At 32.7% G+C, this 17462-nt stretch overlaps 1 protein-coding gene across 1 annotated transcript in view; it reads left to right on the forward strand.

Annotated features, from left to right (window-relative positions):
• The window catches only part of LOC143249256 (GTP-binding protein Rheb homolog), a 35102-nt gene that overhangs the window by 5479 nt on the left and 12161 nt on the right, over positions 1–17462 (forward strand). The window contains exons 2-5 of the mRNA XM_076498778.1: positions 1377–1448; positions 13743–13810; positions 14619–14701; positions 16799–16855. Of these exons, the coding sequence (XP_076354893.1) occupies positions 1377–1448; positions 13743–13810; positions 14619–14701; positions 16799–16855 (280 nt within the window). The remainder of the gene's footprint in view (positions 1–1376; positions 1449–13742; positions 13811–14618; positions 14702–16798; positions 16856–17462) is intronic.

Genomic DNA, 17462 nt, shown 5'->3' on the forward strand with positions numbered 1-17462 from the left:
GAACTTTGAATACTTTTTAGATGTGTAATGCACAGCCATATTACATATTCAAGTATTACGAGTGGATCAAAAACATGGCTGTGTTTCATACAACAGTAATTTGATATCACTTAGACACCCTTTTAACCATTTTTGCTCATGATGACACATAAAAATATTTGTCATTATAGATATTGAACTTAATCATATAGTCACACCTTTTTCTTATATTTAAACAAAAGGTGTGACTCTTGAGTAGCTATGTCCATCAGTTGTTTAAATTTTGTTTTACACTATGGAATAACAGTTCATTAAGCATAATGTGCCATATCTTAACTCATTGCAGCAAAAGAGTTGGTTGAGCATGTCTCTTGTAAGAACAAAGAGCAGATGAGGAATTTGCACTGCACATTAAAGAAGCCTTTCTGATAAAAACAAATTTAAGCTTGCACTAAACTAAAACTTGTTATATGGAGTTTGCTACTTACTATATTTTAATTGCACTGTTTTCCTTTTTATTGTAATGAAGTTCTTATTGAAATTCTATATTATCTATAGATCTTTCTGCATAATAAATAAAAACCATTTAAGTTAAACTTAATCTTTCTTGCTAAAAGAGACTTGTAATGTCCTATACTTATGGTCTTCAATTTTTCTGTGACTTATTTTTATAAACAGGATCTTCTATTCCACACTCTTATAAACTAGAAATATTTTATTAATAGTTCAGCTCTTTTGTTAATATATTAGTTAGCTTATTCAAAGCAACAAAAAAAAACATTAGTCTTTTTTTAACCTTTGTTTCATTTAGGATTTAGCTACTTAACATGCAGTTTCTGGAAGATAAACTTTCTTAAAACTGATGTCATGATCTTTATTAATTATGTCTGGTATCAATAAAAGCATTATAATACTGTTATGACTGCCACTATTCAAGTGAACTATTATTGTTTAAGAAATGTACTAAAAAAAACAAGGTTACAGAAGGCCTATCAACCGAGTAAGGTTCACCCCTGTCCATAAAGGAAGTGGTAAAAAGTAAATGTTCAGTATTTGTTACATAATAAATTAAAACAGTTGTCCACAATGGTAAAATATTTTTCAGATTTAAGTGATGTACTCAATTTACCTAAAATAAATAATTTCAAATAAGAGTAAGCTATGATAATTTGATTTAAGTAGCTTGAATAGTGATAATGTGTATTGTAAGGTTTTACATATTCCTAATGTATGTACAAAACTTTCAGTTAGAGACATCACAAATTCTGAAAAATTAAAGGATAAACTTTTATTAACGTTACAAGTTTTGTATTAAATTATGATAAACTTAAAGAAAAATAGGTTTAGTAAATGTCGTCTTTTAATATATTAAATTAGAATTTGATTATCTCACACAGGAAAATCTTCTTTGACAATACAGTTTGTTGAAGGACAATTTGTTGACTCTTATGATCCCACAATTGAAAACAGTAAGTCATTTTGTTATTTGTATTTATAATAGTGTCAAGTGTTCATTCATTGTGTTACAAATTAAGATAGATAGTTCAATTCTCTTTGTGTTTGATAATGCCTTGGTTGTGATTTCTTTTTACAGAAATAGTGCAATGTGATAAATAATACAGTAAAATAGGCATAATACAATAAAATCATGAGTTTTTGCCTGTATATCACCTACATGGAACACTAAAATCAAACTATATCAATACTGTCAGGTGTCAAGATATTGAATTAATAGTCCAAAAAGTGAGATATGTAATTTTTCATCATAACCAATTAGTTTTAACATCTTTCCCTAAAGAAGTACAAAGATGTAAAAATTATAATCAAATTATCTTTAAATGTAACATTATTGGAGATACTAATTTTTCGCAAGTTCTCATTCAAGATGTATAGTACTTTATCCTATGTTTAGCTAAATAGTTATAATTAATTAAAAAATGTTCTTTGTAATCTGCCATTGCCATAATAGCTACTCTATGTCCATTATATAAATACTTATGATAGATATCCCACTATCTGGAGCAAGCAAGCAATTCAAGAACATTAAGGTGTTATACACTGGTGTATAGCCAGTCAAAAATGATCAAGCAAGTACTACCATCTCTACCATGTAATATACCCTAAGCTCACATTTAATAGCTAACTAAAATAAATTTTGCACAATCAGGCTTGACCAACAAGGAGGCAGAAAAGTGCAGTTCATGAAGTCAAACATTGGTAAATTCTTTTTGTAAACCAGTTAAAGTTAAGATCATTCATGAAGTGAATTCATGGCATATTCATAGAATAATTATTGGTGGAAATTAGTTAAATAAATAACTTCTATAACATAATATTGTTATTCTTTGTCCTGAAAGTATAAAATGTATATACAACAAAACTGTAAAAATATCTTGATTTCTTAATTTAGGGTTGCTGTAGACTAAAGTTTTTGTTAAAAACATTGGTGATATAACAGAAAATAGCTTGATTCAGAAATTATTTAAGTTTAAATTTGAATCGATATTTTTATTTTTACTAATAAGGTTTCACAATACCCACAGCCTCCTTTCACCTTTGTCACCAAAATTGTAATAGGTAGAGAGTAATTGAACTATTCTATATTATTCTGTCTAGATAAATGCATCTTCAAGGAATCAAGTGTGATATGGCTTGACACACATTAGCTGTTATACGAGTTAAATTTTGTAAAGGTAACATGTACAGAGTAGAAATTAGTGGTAGTGTTTTAAATGGACACCATATATTCAGCTCAGAATAAATTTATTCAGTTTATTTCAGAATGAGAACAAAATATATTTCTTTAAATGTTTAAGCTCTATTTCAATTCCTAGATATCCAAAATTCACAAGTGACTGATACACTCCTCACAAGTTGGCATTTTTTACAAGGATTATGGATATACAAGTTAGATGTAATCATTTCCTATCTGTACATTGCCATGGTGGTGGCATCCCATCACTCTCAGGAAATTTTTTTTGCACAAAGCTTAGGAACTGCAGTTCAGAGGTGTTACCTTCAGACCAACATCAGTATCACATGGGGTCTGGCAAATCATGTGACTGTTTTCTTATACCCTCCATCATGGATGACTTGTTACTGCTGGCACCATCTTGTCTATTATCAGAATGTCACACCCAGATTCATTCTCAGAGCTGAGACAACTATTCTTGCCCCAACTAAATGTGTTATAAGTCTGGATACTTTTTCAGTCGTATCTCTGTCAGCTCAACCAAATCCCATCTTTCTCCTTGCTATGGAACAGGAAGTTTGACTTTTACTAATCTGTTCTTTTTCCCACTGACCAGATGGTTTGTTTCTCTTTTGGGAATATGGGCATCACTTGAATCCATCTTACCTTTTGGATGAGCACACAAGTGATTCTTTCACTGGTCTTTATGCAACTGAGGGATCATAAACATTGATTCACTGGATTTTCCAATTTACTTATTCAGGATCATTTTTTGATCTTAAGTGATTGTTAGATTGGGACAATACTAATATGGGTTCCTCTACTAGGAAATCCAGAAATCCATCTTTTTACAACTGCTTCCCTTGAGGAATGGGGTACATATCTCAACAGTAAGGAATTCCAACATCTGTGTGTGGATGACAAGGCTTTCCTGCAGAGTGTTTTAGACATTGCTTTCCAGAAGTCAACATCTTGTATTATGGGTTTGTTAAGGGCAAAACTGTCAGGATTTACTCCAATAATTCTATAGTGGAATTTTGCATTTTCTGTCAAGGAAGCACTTAATCCAGATCTCCTTGGATTCCTTCTTGGGACCACTCCTATCCTGTCACCTTATTAACTTGCCATGTTCCATGGGTTAACAGATTGTCATGATCTACAGAGATTCTTCAAACAGAATATATACTGCATCATGAAGTTTTCTGTTGGATTTGCTCTCATTTTGAGACACTGATGATTGTTGGGTTGACTGCTCTTTGGAACATCCCACTACTAACAATTTGTTTTCCAGTATCTTACCCTTTGGCTTTGACAGTGAATGCATTCTGTCAGAACTGGATGAGATTACAACTAGTTCTTTCATCCAATTTGTATGTTACTCAAAGTTTTAAACATAATTTGTTTCAACCAGTTGTAAGATTCTGTAGGTAGTACCATATTGGCAGCTAGTTCATCATTTATGCTTCTATAGAACATTCAGAAGTATCCACCTCTTTCATTTCTCCCTTAGTCGTTTGTGTAGAGGCAGCCATATTCTGAAATGGTGCAGCTCACTATCCACTTTTTTTCTTTTTTTAACTCTTTAGCTAGGGCTATGCATAGTTTACAATTGTTCTCTGTGTGATGGCTTTATGAACAACCATTTGATACAAGAGACAAAAATTCTTTGAGTCTTTGGACACAAAGGACCATTCTAGTTACTTGTTTGATATATTATGGTTACATTATACAGTTAAAACAGAAAGTGTTCATACCTCTGCATCCCGAGTGGTTTTATGCTCATAACTTAAAAAGTATCATGAGTAGGTTAATGAGAGTATAGTATATTATAAATATTGTACTAACACATATCAACATAAATTTTTATGTAAATTGAATAACAAATAAACTGTTTATAAACAAATAACCAAACATAGGAGAGGCAGAAAGTGTTTGTGCATCTACTTTAATGGTCAGTTGTGTAGCATTTCATGTGAATTACTTGGCACAATCTCTCCTCATAGCCCTCCATGATCGTTTCACAAAACTCCTCTGGTATTTTCTTCCATTCTTCTTTACAGAAGGCTTCTAACTCTTGCAAGTTTTTCGAATGACGCTGATGAACCATGGTCTATAATTCATGCCAAACATTTTCAATTGGGTTGAGATTAAGTGATTGCGATGGCCACTTCAAAATGCTTATATGGTTCCTCTGCAACCAGGATTGCACATATTTCGATATGTGCTAAGGGTCATTGTCGTGCTGGAAGATCCAACGAAGCTTAAGCTGCATGGAAGAAATAGAGTACATTTTTGTGGCTGAAAAGCTCGATTTTAGTCTCGTCTGACCAAACAATACTATTCCAACAGGTAAAGGGTTTATCTATATGCTTTCTTGCATACTTTAATCGTGCTTCTAAATGAACAGGCTTTAAATATGGAGTTCTATGAGGACGGCATGCTTTGAGCCCAGAAGAGCGTAACATGTTTGTAACTGTAGAGGTGCTTACTTCAACCCCAGTTTCCATTATCAGTTTATGTATGTCGTTACGTGTTAAATGAGGGTTCCTACTAACTTCTCTGAGAACCTTCCTCTTGGTTCTCTCTGGAATTTTGGTGGTGTGTCTGGAACGAGGAAGGTTAGCAGTTGATCCTGTAAGCTTAAACTTGGCAACTGTGCTTTGAACAGTAGATTGTGGCACATTAAGTTGTGTAGCAATACAGGAAAGAGACACATGAGACCTGTATTTTACAATAATTTGATTTTTTAAATCACTGGACAGTTGTTTCCTGTTCGACTTGATGACCAAGCAAATAATGACAGAGATGGCACCAAATTGCCGGAAGTACATTTTTTGCTGGCTAAATTCCAATAATTATGAACCCAGTGTCTAGTTCTGGAATGTTATAATGTAGTTTGTTCATCAAACTAAGCAAAATTTTTATGGGAATATCGGTTTTTTCACAAGTTCTGAACTGTACGAATACTTTCTACTTCTCCTATTTTTGGTTATTTGTTTATAAACAGTTTATTTGTTATTTAATTTACGTAAAAATTTATGTTGATGTGTGTTAGTATAATATTTATAATACACTGTACTTCTATTAGCCTACTTGTGATACTTTTTAAGTTATGAGCAAAAAACTACTCAGTACTCAGAGGTTCGAACACTTTCTGTCATAACTGTATGCCCTGTCTCAATGCCCGTTGTGACCTTATTCTTATGCTATGTATTATCTTTTCCTGGAGTTTTATTTTTTATTGCTGATGATCTACAGACAATGCCAGTCAGTGTTTTGCACTGATTCTGCATTGCACTTTATCATTTTACTTGCATCCTCAGATTAGTTCATCTTTATTGATTCATTGTCAGGCAAGAAGGGGGTAAATCCTTTTCACAGATTTAGCTGATCACTGTTTTTCATATTTATGACCAATCAGATTTCAATCATTTTATATGTTCTGTGAGAGTACTGCAGATGTGATTGCATGCACTAATGCCTTTGGAGATGGTAGACAATGACTGTTTATTTATTGGAATGTTTCGATTTCTCATTATTTGCTCCATTTACATTGACAAGGTTGGCAGGAAATAGATCCATATCATTTATTCTTGGCTCACTTTGAAGGCAAGAGTCTTCTGTGCATCGTATCTAATCAGATTTGTTACATTTCTATATTCTTAGCAGCTTGTGGTTGAATTAACTAGTGGAGGACAGTGTTTGATCTGATGCGTGGACCTTCCCCATTACTTTTATTTCGCATTGTTTACCACATCTTTTCATTTGAGGATTTTTAACCTACCTCCTACTATATTACCTATTTCTGCTAGTTTATCCAATGGGGTAAATATTTTTATTTCTACCTTTCAGGTATCCTAACCTTGTTTTCACAGGGCCCTGCTCTGTAATGACTGTTGCCCATACAGGTGTGCTTTTATCATACCAATTCCATTATTTCACTATAATTATTACCGGTTACAAGATGCTCTGCAGAACTGGGTTGTTCCATAAGACCACCCTGGTCACTAGGTGGTATTATCATACTGTTCTGGAATGCCCATCATGGAATACCATGAGTAAAGCTAAAGAGTATCCTGCCCATCTTTGCTGATCATTGGATTGAATAAATTTAGGGTCAATTTGCTTTTAAACATTTAGGGAACTTCATTCACTTACTGCACCATTTTTCAGGGCTTCCCAATGTACAACACCTCCACATTCTACTAGTGGTGTTAGTCTTTATTAGCTACACCTGGTTTCAGGTCACTAAGGTGGTGGACAGGGGCTTTCTGAATATTAGTGTATGTTCCTCCACTCTTGGAGAAGAAGACAAACTTGAGCTCCCTGGATGTTTTCCCCAGTTTGGAGTATGCATGCCCCCCCTTTTTTTTTATCAATATCAGATCAGTATCTTGCTCAGGAAAAGAGGTCTGCTATCTCCTCTCCTGGGTTCTTGGTTAATACACATCCTCCTTATAATTCTGGAAGAAAGTAGAAGGCTCGATGTCGACTAGGATGTGGAAATAGGATGAATGTTCATAATTTTATAGCAGATGCATTCTTTACCTTTTGCTGAGTAAGGCATATATGGTCCTGTCACTCCAAATCTGAGGTGTTGTCTTTTGAGTTTCTTCTAGTGGAGAAGAAAGTTTATCCACTTTGTTGTTGTTACTTTCTCATTATGATTCCAGAAATTTAGAATGTGTGTGTCTAGCTAGTTACTCCACTTAGGCACCACTCTTGTCTTAGTACACCTATGATTTATGCAGGTACTGTTTCTATGAATGATGCGCTAATTGGCCCTTCCATCTTTTTAACGTGAGAATTGAGCTATAAGTGAAAAAAGAGGTGAAAAGTATGTTTGGAAGTTAACATTTTCTAGATTGAAAATGTATTTCCAATAATATCTACCTCAACTGGCACTCTACCACTCTTCCTCCCCATTAAGAGCTGGTGTTAGACTAGGACAGTATCAGTCTGGAAAAGTGATAAAATTATTTGAATAAGATACTTATATACAGTACCAGCATTGAAGGCACATTGATGTATTGATGTGAAGTGTATCACAAAGCAGTTATGGCTAATGGTAGTTGAGTGATGGTATAAAAAGACTGGAGGAAGTGAGAAAAATGAGACTAATGGTTAGAAGTTCAAAGAAAAATCTTTGGAGGTCAAGTTATAGCTATAAGTGTTAAAAAGGGGTAAGTCTTATTGGAAATACATTTTCAATTTATGAAAATGTTAATGTTCTGTACATTATCCGTGGAAGAGGATCTATTGTTTCCTCATTATTCCAAACTCAGGGTGGTCCCATCCTAGGTCCTTGGTTGAGCACAATTTTTTCCACATCCTACCCATAATCCCAGAGGCAAATGAAGGCTATTTTGTCCACACAATTGGGAAGTAAGGATGAGTGTTTGTAATTCCAGACTGAATGAGTTATTTTACTCAGATTGAGTAAGCTGTACAAAATCCCATCATCCCAAGCTTGGGGTATTATGTTTGTCCACTTCAGTGTTCCTTACCTTCTTGTCATGATCCCACTAGTTCAGAATACATCACTCTATGGCTAGAGATTGGTATCCTCTGGTGGGTGGGTGAATATATATGTTGCAATCCAATTGCCCTAGCCACCAACTTGGGGAATAGCGATTGTGGCCCGATAATTCCACCCCCCTATCTGGTGATCATAAATTATATAAAATTCCACCCACAGTACATGAATTAAGTTGTGGGTGGAGAACATACCTTTTTTGGAGGTTGTACAGTTCTCCCACTAGGGTGACATAATCTATGTAGATGCTTTCTGAATGGATAATGCTCTCATCAGTGCCCCCACCTTACCAGTGTGAGATTCTAGCTGTAGTTCAAGTACAGGTAAGTATGTTTTGGAAGTTAACATTTTCTTAAATCAGAAATGTATCTTTGTAATACTTACCTCCTCTAACTCTCCCACCATTCCTCCCCACTAAGAACAGGAGTTAGAGCCTGTTGATTGTGTCAGTGATAACATTAATTGAATAGGATACTTGCATACAATACCAGGATAGAGGGTGTTTTGACATAGGTGGAAAGTGTCATGAAACAAGTATTGTCAAGGGCACTGAAGTGGATATAAGATACTGGAGCAAGCAAGAAAAAATCAGACCAGTGCTTAGATGGATAAAGGTAGAAACCCTGGCAGTCAAGTTATAGCTATAGTGAGGGCGGAGATAAGTATTACTGGAAATACATATTTGAATAAGGAGAGCATTAACTTTTGAATAGTTTTTTATTTTTGTGACAGTCATTTTAATGATAATTTCAATTAATTTATTATTGGAATAGTTTGAAACACTAATTTTGATTATTTGACAATTTTTGTGACAACTGGTATAATTTTCATTAATTGTTGATTATTTGACTTAGCAGAAACAATAATGCTCATTTCATTTACTTGGTTATTTTCATGACAATCAGTTTAATCATAATTTGAATTAAATGATTGATGTAATTGCTCTTTATGGGTAATCAATTAAATTACCCAGTTCTGCTAGGAGGTGATCATTCATCTCCAGCATGTTGAAAATTAATGATTTAAATATTCCTCAAAAGAATCTAGTATGATATACAGTAAACTCTCATTGTTTCGAAGTCGGTAGAACCGAATATATCACTTGTATCGAAGTTGTTGACTGGTCCGGCCAACTGTCCATATAAATACATCGTAACAAAAGCCCCTTGAACCGAACTGCATGTATCGAAGTGTCGGCTTGTAACGATGTATAATTATAGTCCCTAGGGTGTGAAAAGCATCAATATTACATCCTTTGTATCGAACCAGGTACGAAGATATTTATTTTTCTCTTCTTTCCTAAATTAATTGTCACCGCTGCTGGCTGCCGACCACCAGCTACGCCGCTGCTAGCAAGTGTAATTAGTCAGTCTCCGCGCAACAATGTCTAGTGCCACCATCAAAATCTTACACTTGAGAAATAGCGGACTGCAGATGGGGTAGTAGATTAGCCTAGCAATGTTTTTACAACAATTATGGTCAATAACACTTTAAACCCCTGCCTGCCCCAACTCACCTGCCCTCCCAGCAAAAATTAGCTTAGATATAAAATTTTCAGATTATGGCTTAAGTAGATTATGCCTGGGCAGCCTGCATGCTGTGGCCTATGAAAGGCTAATCACAGTCAAATTAAACAGATCATTAATCATTGATCATGGCGAAGCGCAAGCTTGTATCAATAGAAACTAGAATTGCAGCAATAGAAGAAGTTGAAAAAAAAGTTAAAACAAAAACAGAAATAGCAAAAGCATTTGATGTGCCTCTGAACACTTTGTCTACATGGTTGAAAAATAAAGAGGCCATATTGTCTTCTCGAGACAACTTTTGTCCCAATAGAAAACGCATGCGAACTGCAAAACATTCTGACCTAGAAGCGGCATTGCTTCTGTGGTTCAAAAATGCTAGATCAGAGAATGTTCCTATCTCTGGGCCTGTTATGCAAGAAAATGACAGTGAAAGTGAAGATGACGACAATGAGGAACCCCCCATCCCAACACATTCTGCAGCTCGTGAGATGTGCCTGCAACTTCAGAGATATCTTGAACACCAGGCTAACGCAGGACAGTTTATTTCTCAATTAAACATGATGGAGCGTTTGTGACCAAGTGCCAGAGGGACAGCAGTTCGCAAAAAAAGCATTGTGCAATATTTCAAGTGACTCCAGTTAGACGTTCTTGCTGGTGTTTGTATCCTGTACATTATAATTACATATGTCTATATTATGAATGTTATTTTTTTTACATTTTTTTTTTACAAGTGCTGTTAATTGTCCTTTTGAATTTCATTAAATGTGTTTTAAGTGTTTACACACGTGTGACTTCTGAGTCTTTAATCCAATTACCGGTACTGCAACAGCCGTCAGTTATAGGGCCTACCATTACCAGACTTGGCTAGTGAATGAAAAAAAAATCCTTTTTAACGAACTTCTTTTGTAACGAACAATTCTCTTTGGTCCCTATGACTTCGTTACAACGAGAGTTTACTGTAGAATTCCATAGACAGCATCCTTGAAAGCTTTTTTGAACAACAACAAAACTAAAGTGATTCCAACCCCAATAATAAGCAGTAGTCTCTATTAGAAGCAAGTTTGGAAGTGTTACAACTGTTTGAAGAAATTAGTAAAACAAAATTGACTTCACAGAACAATTCTTCCCTAAACCATCTTAACTTTAGCTACTAGTTGTTATCTATCATAGGATAATATAATCCACTTTGGCCCATTGCACCAAACATACTTGCCATTTCAGCTGTTGGGGCATTATAATTTGATGATCAAACCCACTATTCATTGGTAAAAGAGTAGCCCAACAGTTGGCAGTGGGTGGTGATGACTAGCTGCCTTCCCTCTAGTCTTACACAGCTAAGTTAGGTATGGCTAGTGCAGATAGCCCTCATGTAGCTTTGCACAAAATTTGAAAACAGCCAAGCACAAACAATAATCCACTTTAAGAATGAAAGCATCCTTGAAAGAAGGTCTCTGAACTAGGTTTGCTTTATAATTTCACCTTTGGTTTTTTGTTGGATCATTACTTTAAAGTAAAATTTTTTGTTAGATTAACAGACACAGACAATGAAATATAGTTTAGCAGATAAAGTATTGACACTTTTAATCTAAATTTCAGAACCACCACAATCTGTTAAAATTTATAGAAAGTGCATAATTTCTGAAATTACTCCAGTGCATAACTGAAAACATCTGTGGTATTAATGATAATTGTCAAAAAGGTCATGACAGAGTTATCACCAGTGAATTTAAGTATTATTTTTCTCTACCATTTGTAAACTTTAACTTGTTATTGTGATAGAAATTGAACAAAAATATTTTCTATTGCAAGAATCCTCTTATCAGCACCAGCCAGCAATGTGTATAGTACAGATACTGCATGTATGAGTAATATGAAATAGATGAGTATATTATATTAAATGAATTTTGGAGCCTTATATCATTATAGTCCATGTTGCCACACTCAGCATGCTTTCTCTAATGGTTATATATCTTGACAGTATTCCTGATGCATAGTTTTCACTGCAGAAGGCTCTTGTGATGCTATTACTGCTCCTTTCATGCTTTCCATGAACCGGTTAGTGTACAAGGATGGTGGTTTCCCAGTGCCTGTTTTGATTGTCTGGTCATACAGAAATTCTTTGGCACTGTAACTGCAACTTGATACATATTAGCATAATTAACTCTTTCATTCTCCAGTTATTTGAGGTTTACAGTAATTGAATGTATATATTGTGAAAGTTGTGATGTTTTCTCAGGTGGATATTATTCTTGTTGCACGTTTAACATAGCTGTGGTTTATGTTGTTCTGGGTGTTTTTCATGGTGGGCCTTGTGACCCAAAATGATCATATTTCCAGTATCATTTAGTATAAGGGAAACATAATCTGAACACTTTATGATTTAACTGTATGAATATTTTATGGGTCTGCAACCTACCTGTCTTAAAGCAATCAATTGTCAGTGGCTTTTACACTACTTGCAAATATCAATGCTTGTGTTTGGAACCATATTATGCTAATATAATACTAAACTGACAAACAACAATTATAAGAATAATGCAGTATCTACCCCAAAAATAAATTGCTTCATTATGCCTACAATTACTGCTTGTTAATTTAGTATTACAAATATCAAATAATGTCAGAATGTATGTTTGGTACATGCCATTCAACTGAAACTTTATACAAGTTACAGTTATCACATGACTGATTTGTATATTTAAAGTCATTTTAATATAATATACTCGATTTTCTGTGTGTGTGTGTATAACTAGGATTGTGCATCTTAAACGTATTCTTCAGCTGCTGAAACTTAATTTCAGTAAATGTTTAATTTTATTTTTAACACTGATCAGTTGTTTATGGTTATACAAATAGCTTCTGTGAAAAACAAGCAGTGTCCAAATAATATCCTTCTTCTACCTTTTTTATTACATGTAACACCTGTTGATGCTTCTCTTCAGTATGAATTATTTGTAAATGTTCAAGGTTTTTTTTAAAGAAGAGACACTAGGGAATAAGGAATTATAAATCAGCTCTTTCATAATTAAATTTATTTTCATTTTTATCATGCATGAAAGAAAATGGATAACATTTGAGTTAATTTGTTGAAGCTTTTTGAATTTCTTAAGACAGATAAATAATGTTAAAAGAAAATTGGTTCCTTTTTTCTGTGAAGCACGTCAAGTTTAGTTTGAATAAATGTGAACATTTGTTGAGAAATGCCAATCAAGCATTAGAATAGTCTTAATAGTCAAAAACAAATCCTGATTAATTAATTTATTAATTTCTGATAAAAGAAAACAACCTAAGTAGATCACAACTACAAATCAATGTGGTAATGAATGTATTTAATTAAATATACTATTCCTACAAAGATTGGAATTCAATGTTTTATCAGTTCACTACCTTCATTGTTAGTGATATTTTTAGGCATAATAGCAATACCTCATTTAGGTTGGGCTGCTTAGTAGGTTTAATATAGTTTACTATCCTTATACTAAATTAACAAAAGGGAGTCTTCAATAGCAATAACATTTGAAATTCTTTTAAACAAGATTAACATGAGACTTTTTTCGATAACTATATATTTGTGCACTAGTAATACCAAGGATGGGGTGTATGTATACTTGATTCGATTGTATCATTCCTCAGGTTCTCTGTCAACTTACTATGAAATTTAAATTATTTTAGACAGAATTAGAGTAAATTGGGCATGGTCAAATACATCAATTAAAAAAGTTTGACCTCTGAGTCCAAAACTGTAATTAGATCATAAATCATTCAAGAGATGATGGAGCTATGAGCTAAAAGTTTGTACTTGGAAAGAAAAACAAAAACAAAAAAATTGGAACAGTTCTATGAGCCACAATGCTGTAGCTAAAAATACAAAATAACATTTGTAATAAAAGCATAATAATAAATAAATAGACACATTAACTATTCTAATCAATATTAATAAAAATAACAGTGAAGTTAGAATAGAGAATTCAGTACTTATAAACACCCAAGTCTTTATTTCTATTTGCAGCTTTCACAAAGACTGTCAAGGTTCATGGCCAGGAATATTTCTTAAAATTAGTTGACACTGCAGGGCAGGTAATGAAGAAAAAATTATTTTTGTTAATGATTTATCGCAGATCAAATCAGATTAAACTGTTTTTATTAGCTGACTTGGTGTACTAATATCATGTTGTGCACAAACTTTTATTGAATAAGTAGAACATGCATCATGAATAACAGCACACATTCTTGTAACATTAGAGTACTACTTTTTATTTTTCAAACTTAATTGAAGCATGCAATGTTTTAAAATTTGCTTATAAATGAAAAAAAGTTATTTTTGTTTTATTTAAATTTGTAAATGTCTGTTTTAAATATCTTAGAATCTTTTGTAACAATAAATTAGCAATGAGAATGAGAGATGAATAAACTTTGCAAAGTAAGTTTCATTTCCTTTGTTTAATTGAGGTGTACTGCATATTGTTATACAAAGTTCTTATGAAGCCAAAAAAAAACTTGTCATTAGGTTTATTGCATGTGAAATTACATGTTTAATTGAAAATAGTGTTTCTAATTAGTTTTAAGTGTTCAAAATATTCCCACAGTAATGTTTTGATTAGCTCGTATTTGTACAGCTACAAACTGGCATAGTCTGGTGATTAGATGGATACTTATCAGCTGAGTATCACAAGTTTGATTCCCATTTTCAGCAACCTTGCTTTCCCTTTCAACCATGAGAAGACATTATACTTTTTCTTTGTTTTTACATTAAGGTAAATCTGCTATGGCTATCTTCTACTGCTCCTAAAAATTGATGTAAGAGTTGATTTTATGTGATAAAATTATTATATTGAATTGCTATAAGTTGTAATTTTTTTAATTGATAACTAGTTTCCTTTTTTAGGATGAGTACTCTATTTTTCCCCAGTCTTATTCTATGGACATTCATGGTTATGTCTTAGTGTACTCTGTCACATCAGCTAAAAGGTAAGTTATTCTTCCTGAAGAATAATTTAATGTTGTTGTTTTGTCATCTTCAGGTTAAAAAAGAGGTTGCAAACTAAGAAGGTTGAAACACTCATCTGTACTTTATTTTAATTAAAGTTTTAATACATATACCAGCTGTTTTCAGAGGTTATATCGTATACTGCTTATTTCACTCATTTTGAAGAACAAATTATGAATTTTCAAAAGCCTAATGTTTGATGAAAATCAAGTAAAATCTCAAATGTTTTTCAACACATATGATATGAAGTCTGTGATGGGCAAATTAGGAGGTATGTGAAAAAAGAATATTGTCTTACCATTTTTATCTCGCACATTATGCCGATTGGTTTTCAATACTTCACCAGGTTACAACATTGAAACTATAACTTAATTTGAGATTACGAATATGTGAAAACAATAATATAAATTAATGTACTAGAGGCTTTTGTGTCTGTTGAGCTGACTTGATTTTGACTCCAAATGAGGTTTGAAAGTTTATTAATAAATCTTGAACATCTTTACAGGTAGAACAGCACTGTTTTTTATGTATGTTACTCATGTTAATAAGGATGATTTCAAACCCATGAGGTGACTTCATTTGATAGCTGTTATACTTGTAAATGTATCTGTGGCATTACATTTGCTCAATCATGTAAGCATTTCCTTTCTCTCTAAAGGATAATTCCACATTTAAATTTTCTACTTTTGAACAAAGTACTGAGGTATTTGCATGATTTTAAGGTGAAGGTTAATTAAGTCTGTATTCAAAGGTTTGTTCACAAGCAAGGAAATCAAAGATACTTTTAGGGTGCTTAAGGCAATGTCCAAGCAAAGTCAGATTTTTTTTTCTTATATTAACGGAAATTGTTTGACAACATTTGAATTGTAGTCGCATTTTAAGTGTTTGTTACTGAAACTGGAGTTATTGTATTAACAAAAATGGACACATTGCCCCTATACATAGAAGCTTTGTGTATTGGAGCAGACCATTATGGTGAAGCACATGGAGGGTTTATTTGATGGTTGCATTGCTTTAGTAGAAAGTGCTGTTTACCTAATAAATGAAACATAAGAGAAGTGTTATTTTAAACAAGAGGTACTTTTTACACCAATTCTATCCTTTAGTTTTTGTTATAATTGAAAATCCTTATTTTAATTCCTCACCCAAATGTTGCTGTTACTGTTATGTTTTGCTGTGTATTTATAATATTTATTCATTTAGTTGTTTTTATCCAAGATGCAAGTTAATGAACATTATTGTTAAAAAACAACTTATAACTGTCTTTTGTAACTTTTTTATAGTCGAAAATCCATATTTATTTTCCAATTAGTCTGTTCTGTCTTGCTTTTCTATTTATTATTATAATTATTTAGGATATTAACTAATCAACAATTTGAAAGATTGTTAAATGAAGATTTGTTTTGCTTAAGTCAGATGTAGTTTTTAAAGGTGTTTTGCAATGCAAATTTGTATGTAGATGTATTGCATTAACATCAAATACATAAATAATGTGAATTTTTATTCATGTGTATGTATAAAAAAACAGTTAACATTCTATATAATATATTCTTTAAAGTACATATGAATGCTTTATTTTATTTACATGAATTGTGTGTAAAATAAGTGTTTTTAAATCAAACAAACTAGTAATTATGATGACATCAGTAAATTATGCAAATCAGCACTGTCAGAGGTTTGTACATTTGTTCAGTAATATGTTTCAAGCCTTTAAAGGTCAAAACCTATCCTATGTCGAAACAATAAAGCTAACATTTTTGAGGCTAAATTGCTAGCCTGTCTTAAGAAACAAAATTGGAACATAATGAAAAAATTAAGTTTTTATTACAGAATTTGTGTATTTTTAAACAAACTTTTTCATTCTGTAATCTGGAGTCTGATTTGGGATTGTAAAATAACTTACAGCACTAGATATTGTGTTGTTACTAATTATGTGGTAGTAAGAATTAAATGTGATAAAAATAATAAGAATGAATTTTATAATCTGGCTATATAGGAGTGGTACAGTGAGAATTTTTATATATTGTATGAGCATTTGTATCTTTCAAAATAATGTAATTTCTTCTTTTCTTACCTAGTTTTGAAGTAGTAAAGGTTGTTTATGAAAAGTTGCTGGATATGACAGGAAAAGTACAGTAAGTTTAGTTTGATAAATAGTTTCTAAAGCCATCAGTTTTCCTTGTTAGTTTGCTCTTGTAGTATTTGACATTACTGGATATGGATAGTTAGTAAGATTTGCTGTAATTGCCTATTGGTCAAAGAATAACATAATTGTGGCTTTTGCTTTTTTCCCACACTTTATTCCAATACGGCCCATTATGTTGTATATTGTATGAATTCTATGCCAGTAGCCTGTGAACAAAGCAAAACAAAAACAAAAAAACTCAGTATATCAAAACAAAAGGAAAAATGATTAGTAGTATTTGAATTTATAAAGATGTGGTAAAAAACAAACAAACCAAAAAACCTACTATAGATGAAAAGGTAAGCATGGTATGGTTTTCTGTAAGGCTTAAAATGTTTTAACAGTGTAACTGTTTGTTTCCTGCATAATTTCTTTACTGTATTAATTATATAGAAAGGCCGTAATATTGTAAAGAGATTGTTTATTGTTTTGGTGTAATAAATGATCCTGTGTAACGATAAAAACATAAAGGCAACTGTTTCGCTTTATTATTGGATTGTCAACTTTGAATAAGAGATATGAATTTTCTAAAGGGTTTTGATAGGATATAAAGACAT

Source organism: Tachypleus tridentatus, chromosome 4 (genome assembly GCF_004210375.1).
Source record: "Tachypleus tridentatus isolate NWPU-2018 chromosome 4, ASM421037v1, whole genome shotgun sequence".
Lineage (NCBI taxonomy): Eukaryota > Metazoa > Arthropoda > Merostomata > Xiphosura > Limulidae > Tachypleus > Tachypleus tridentatus.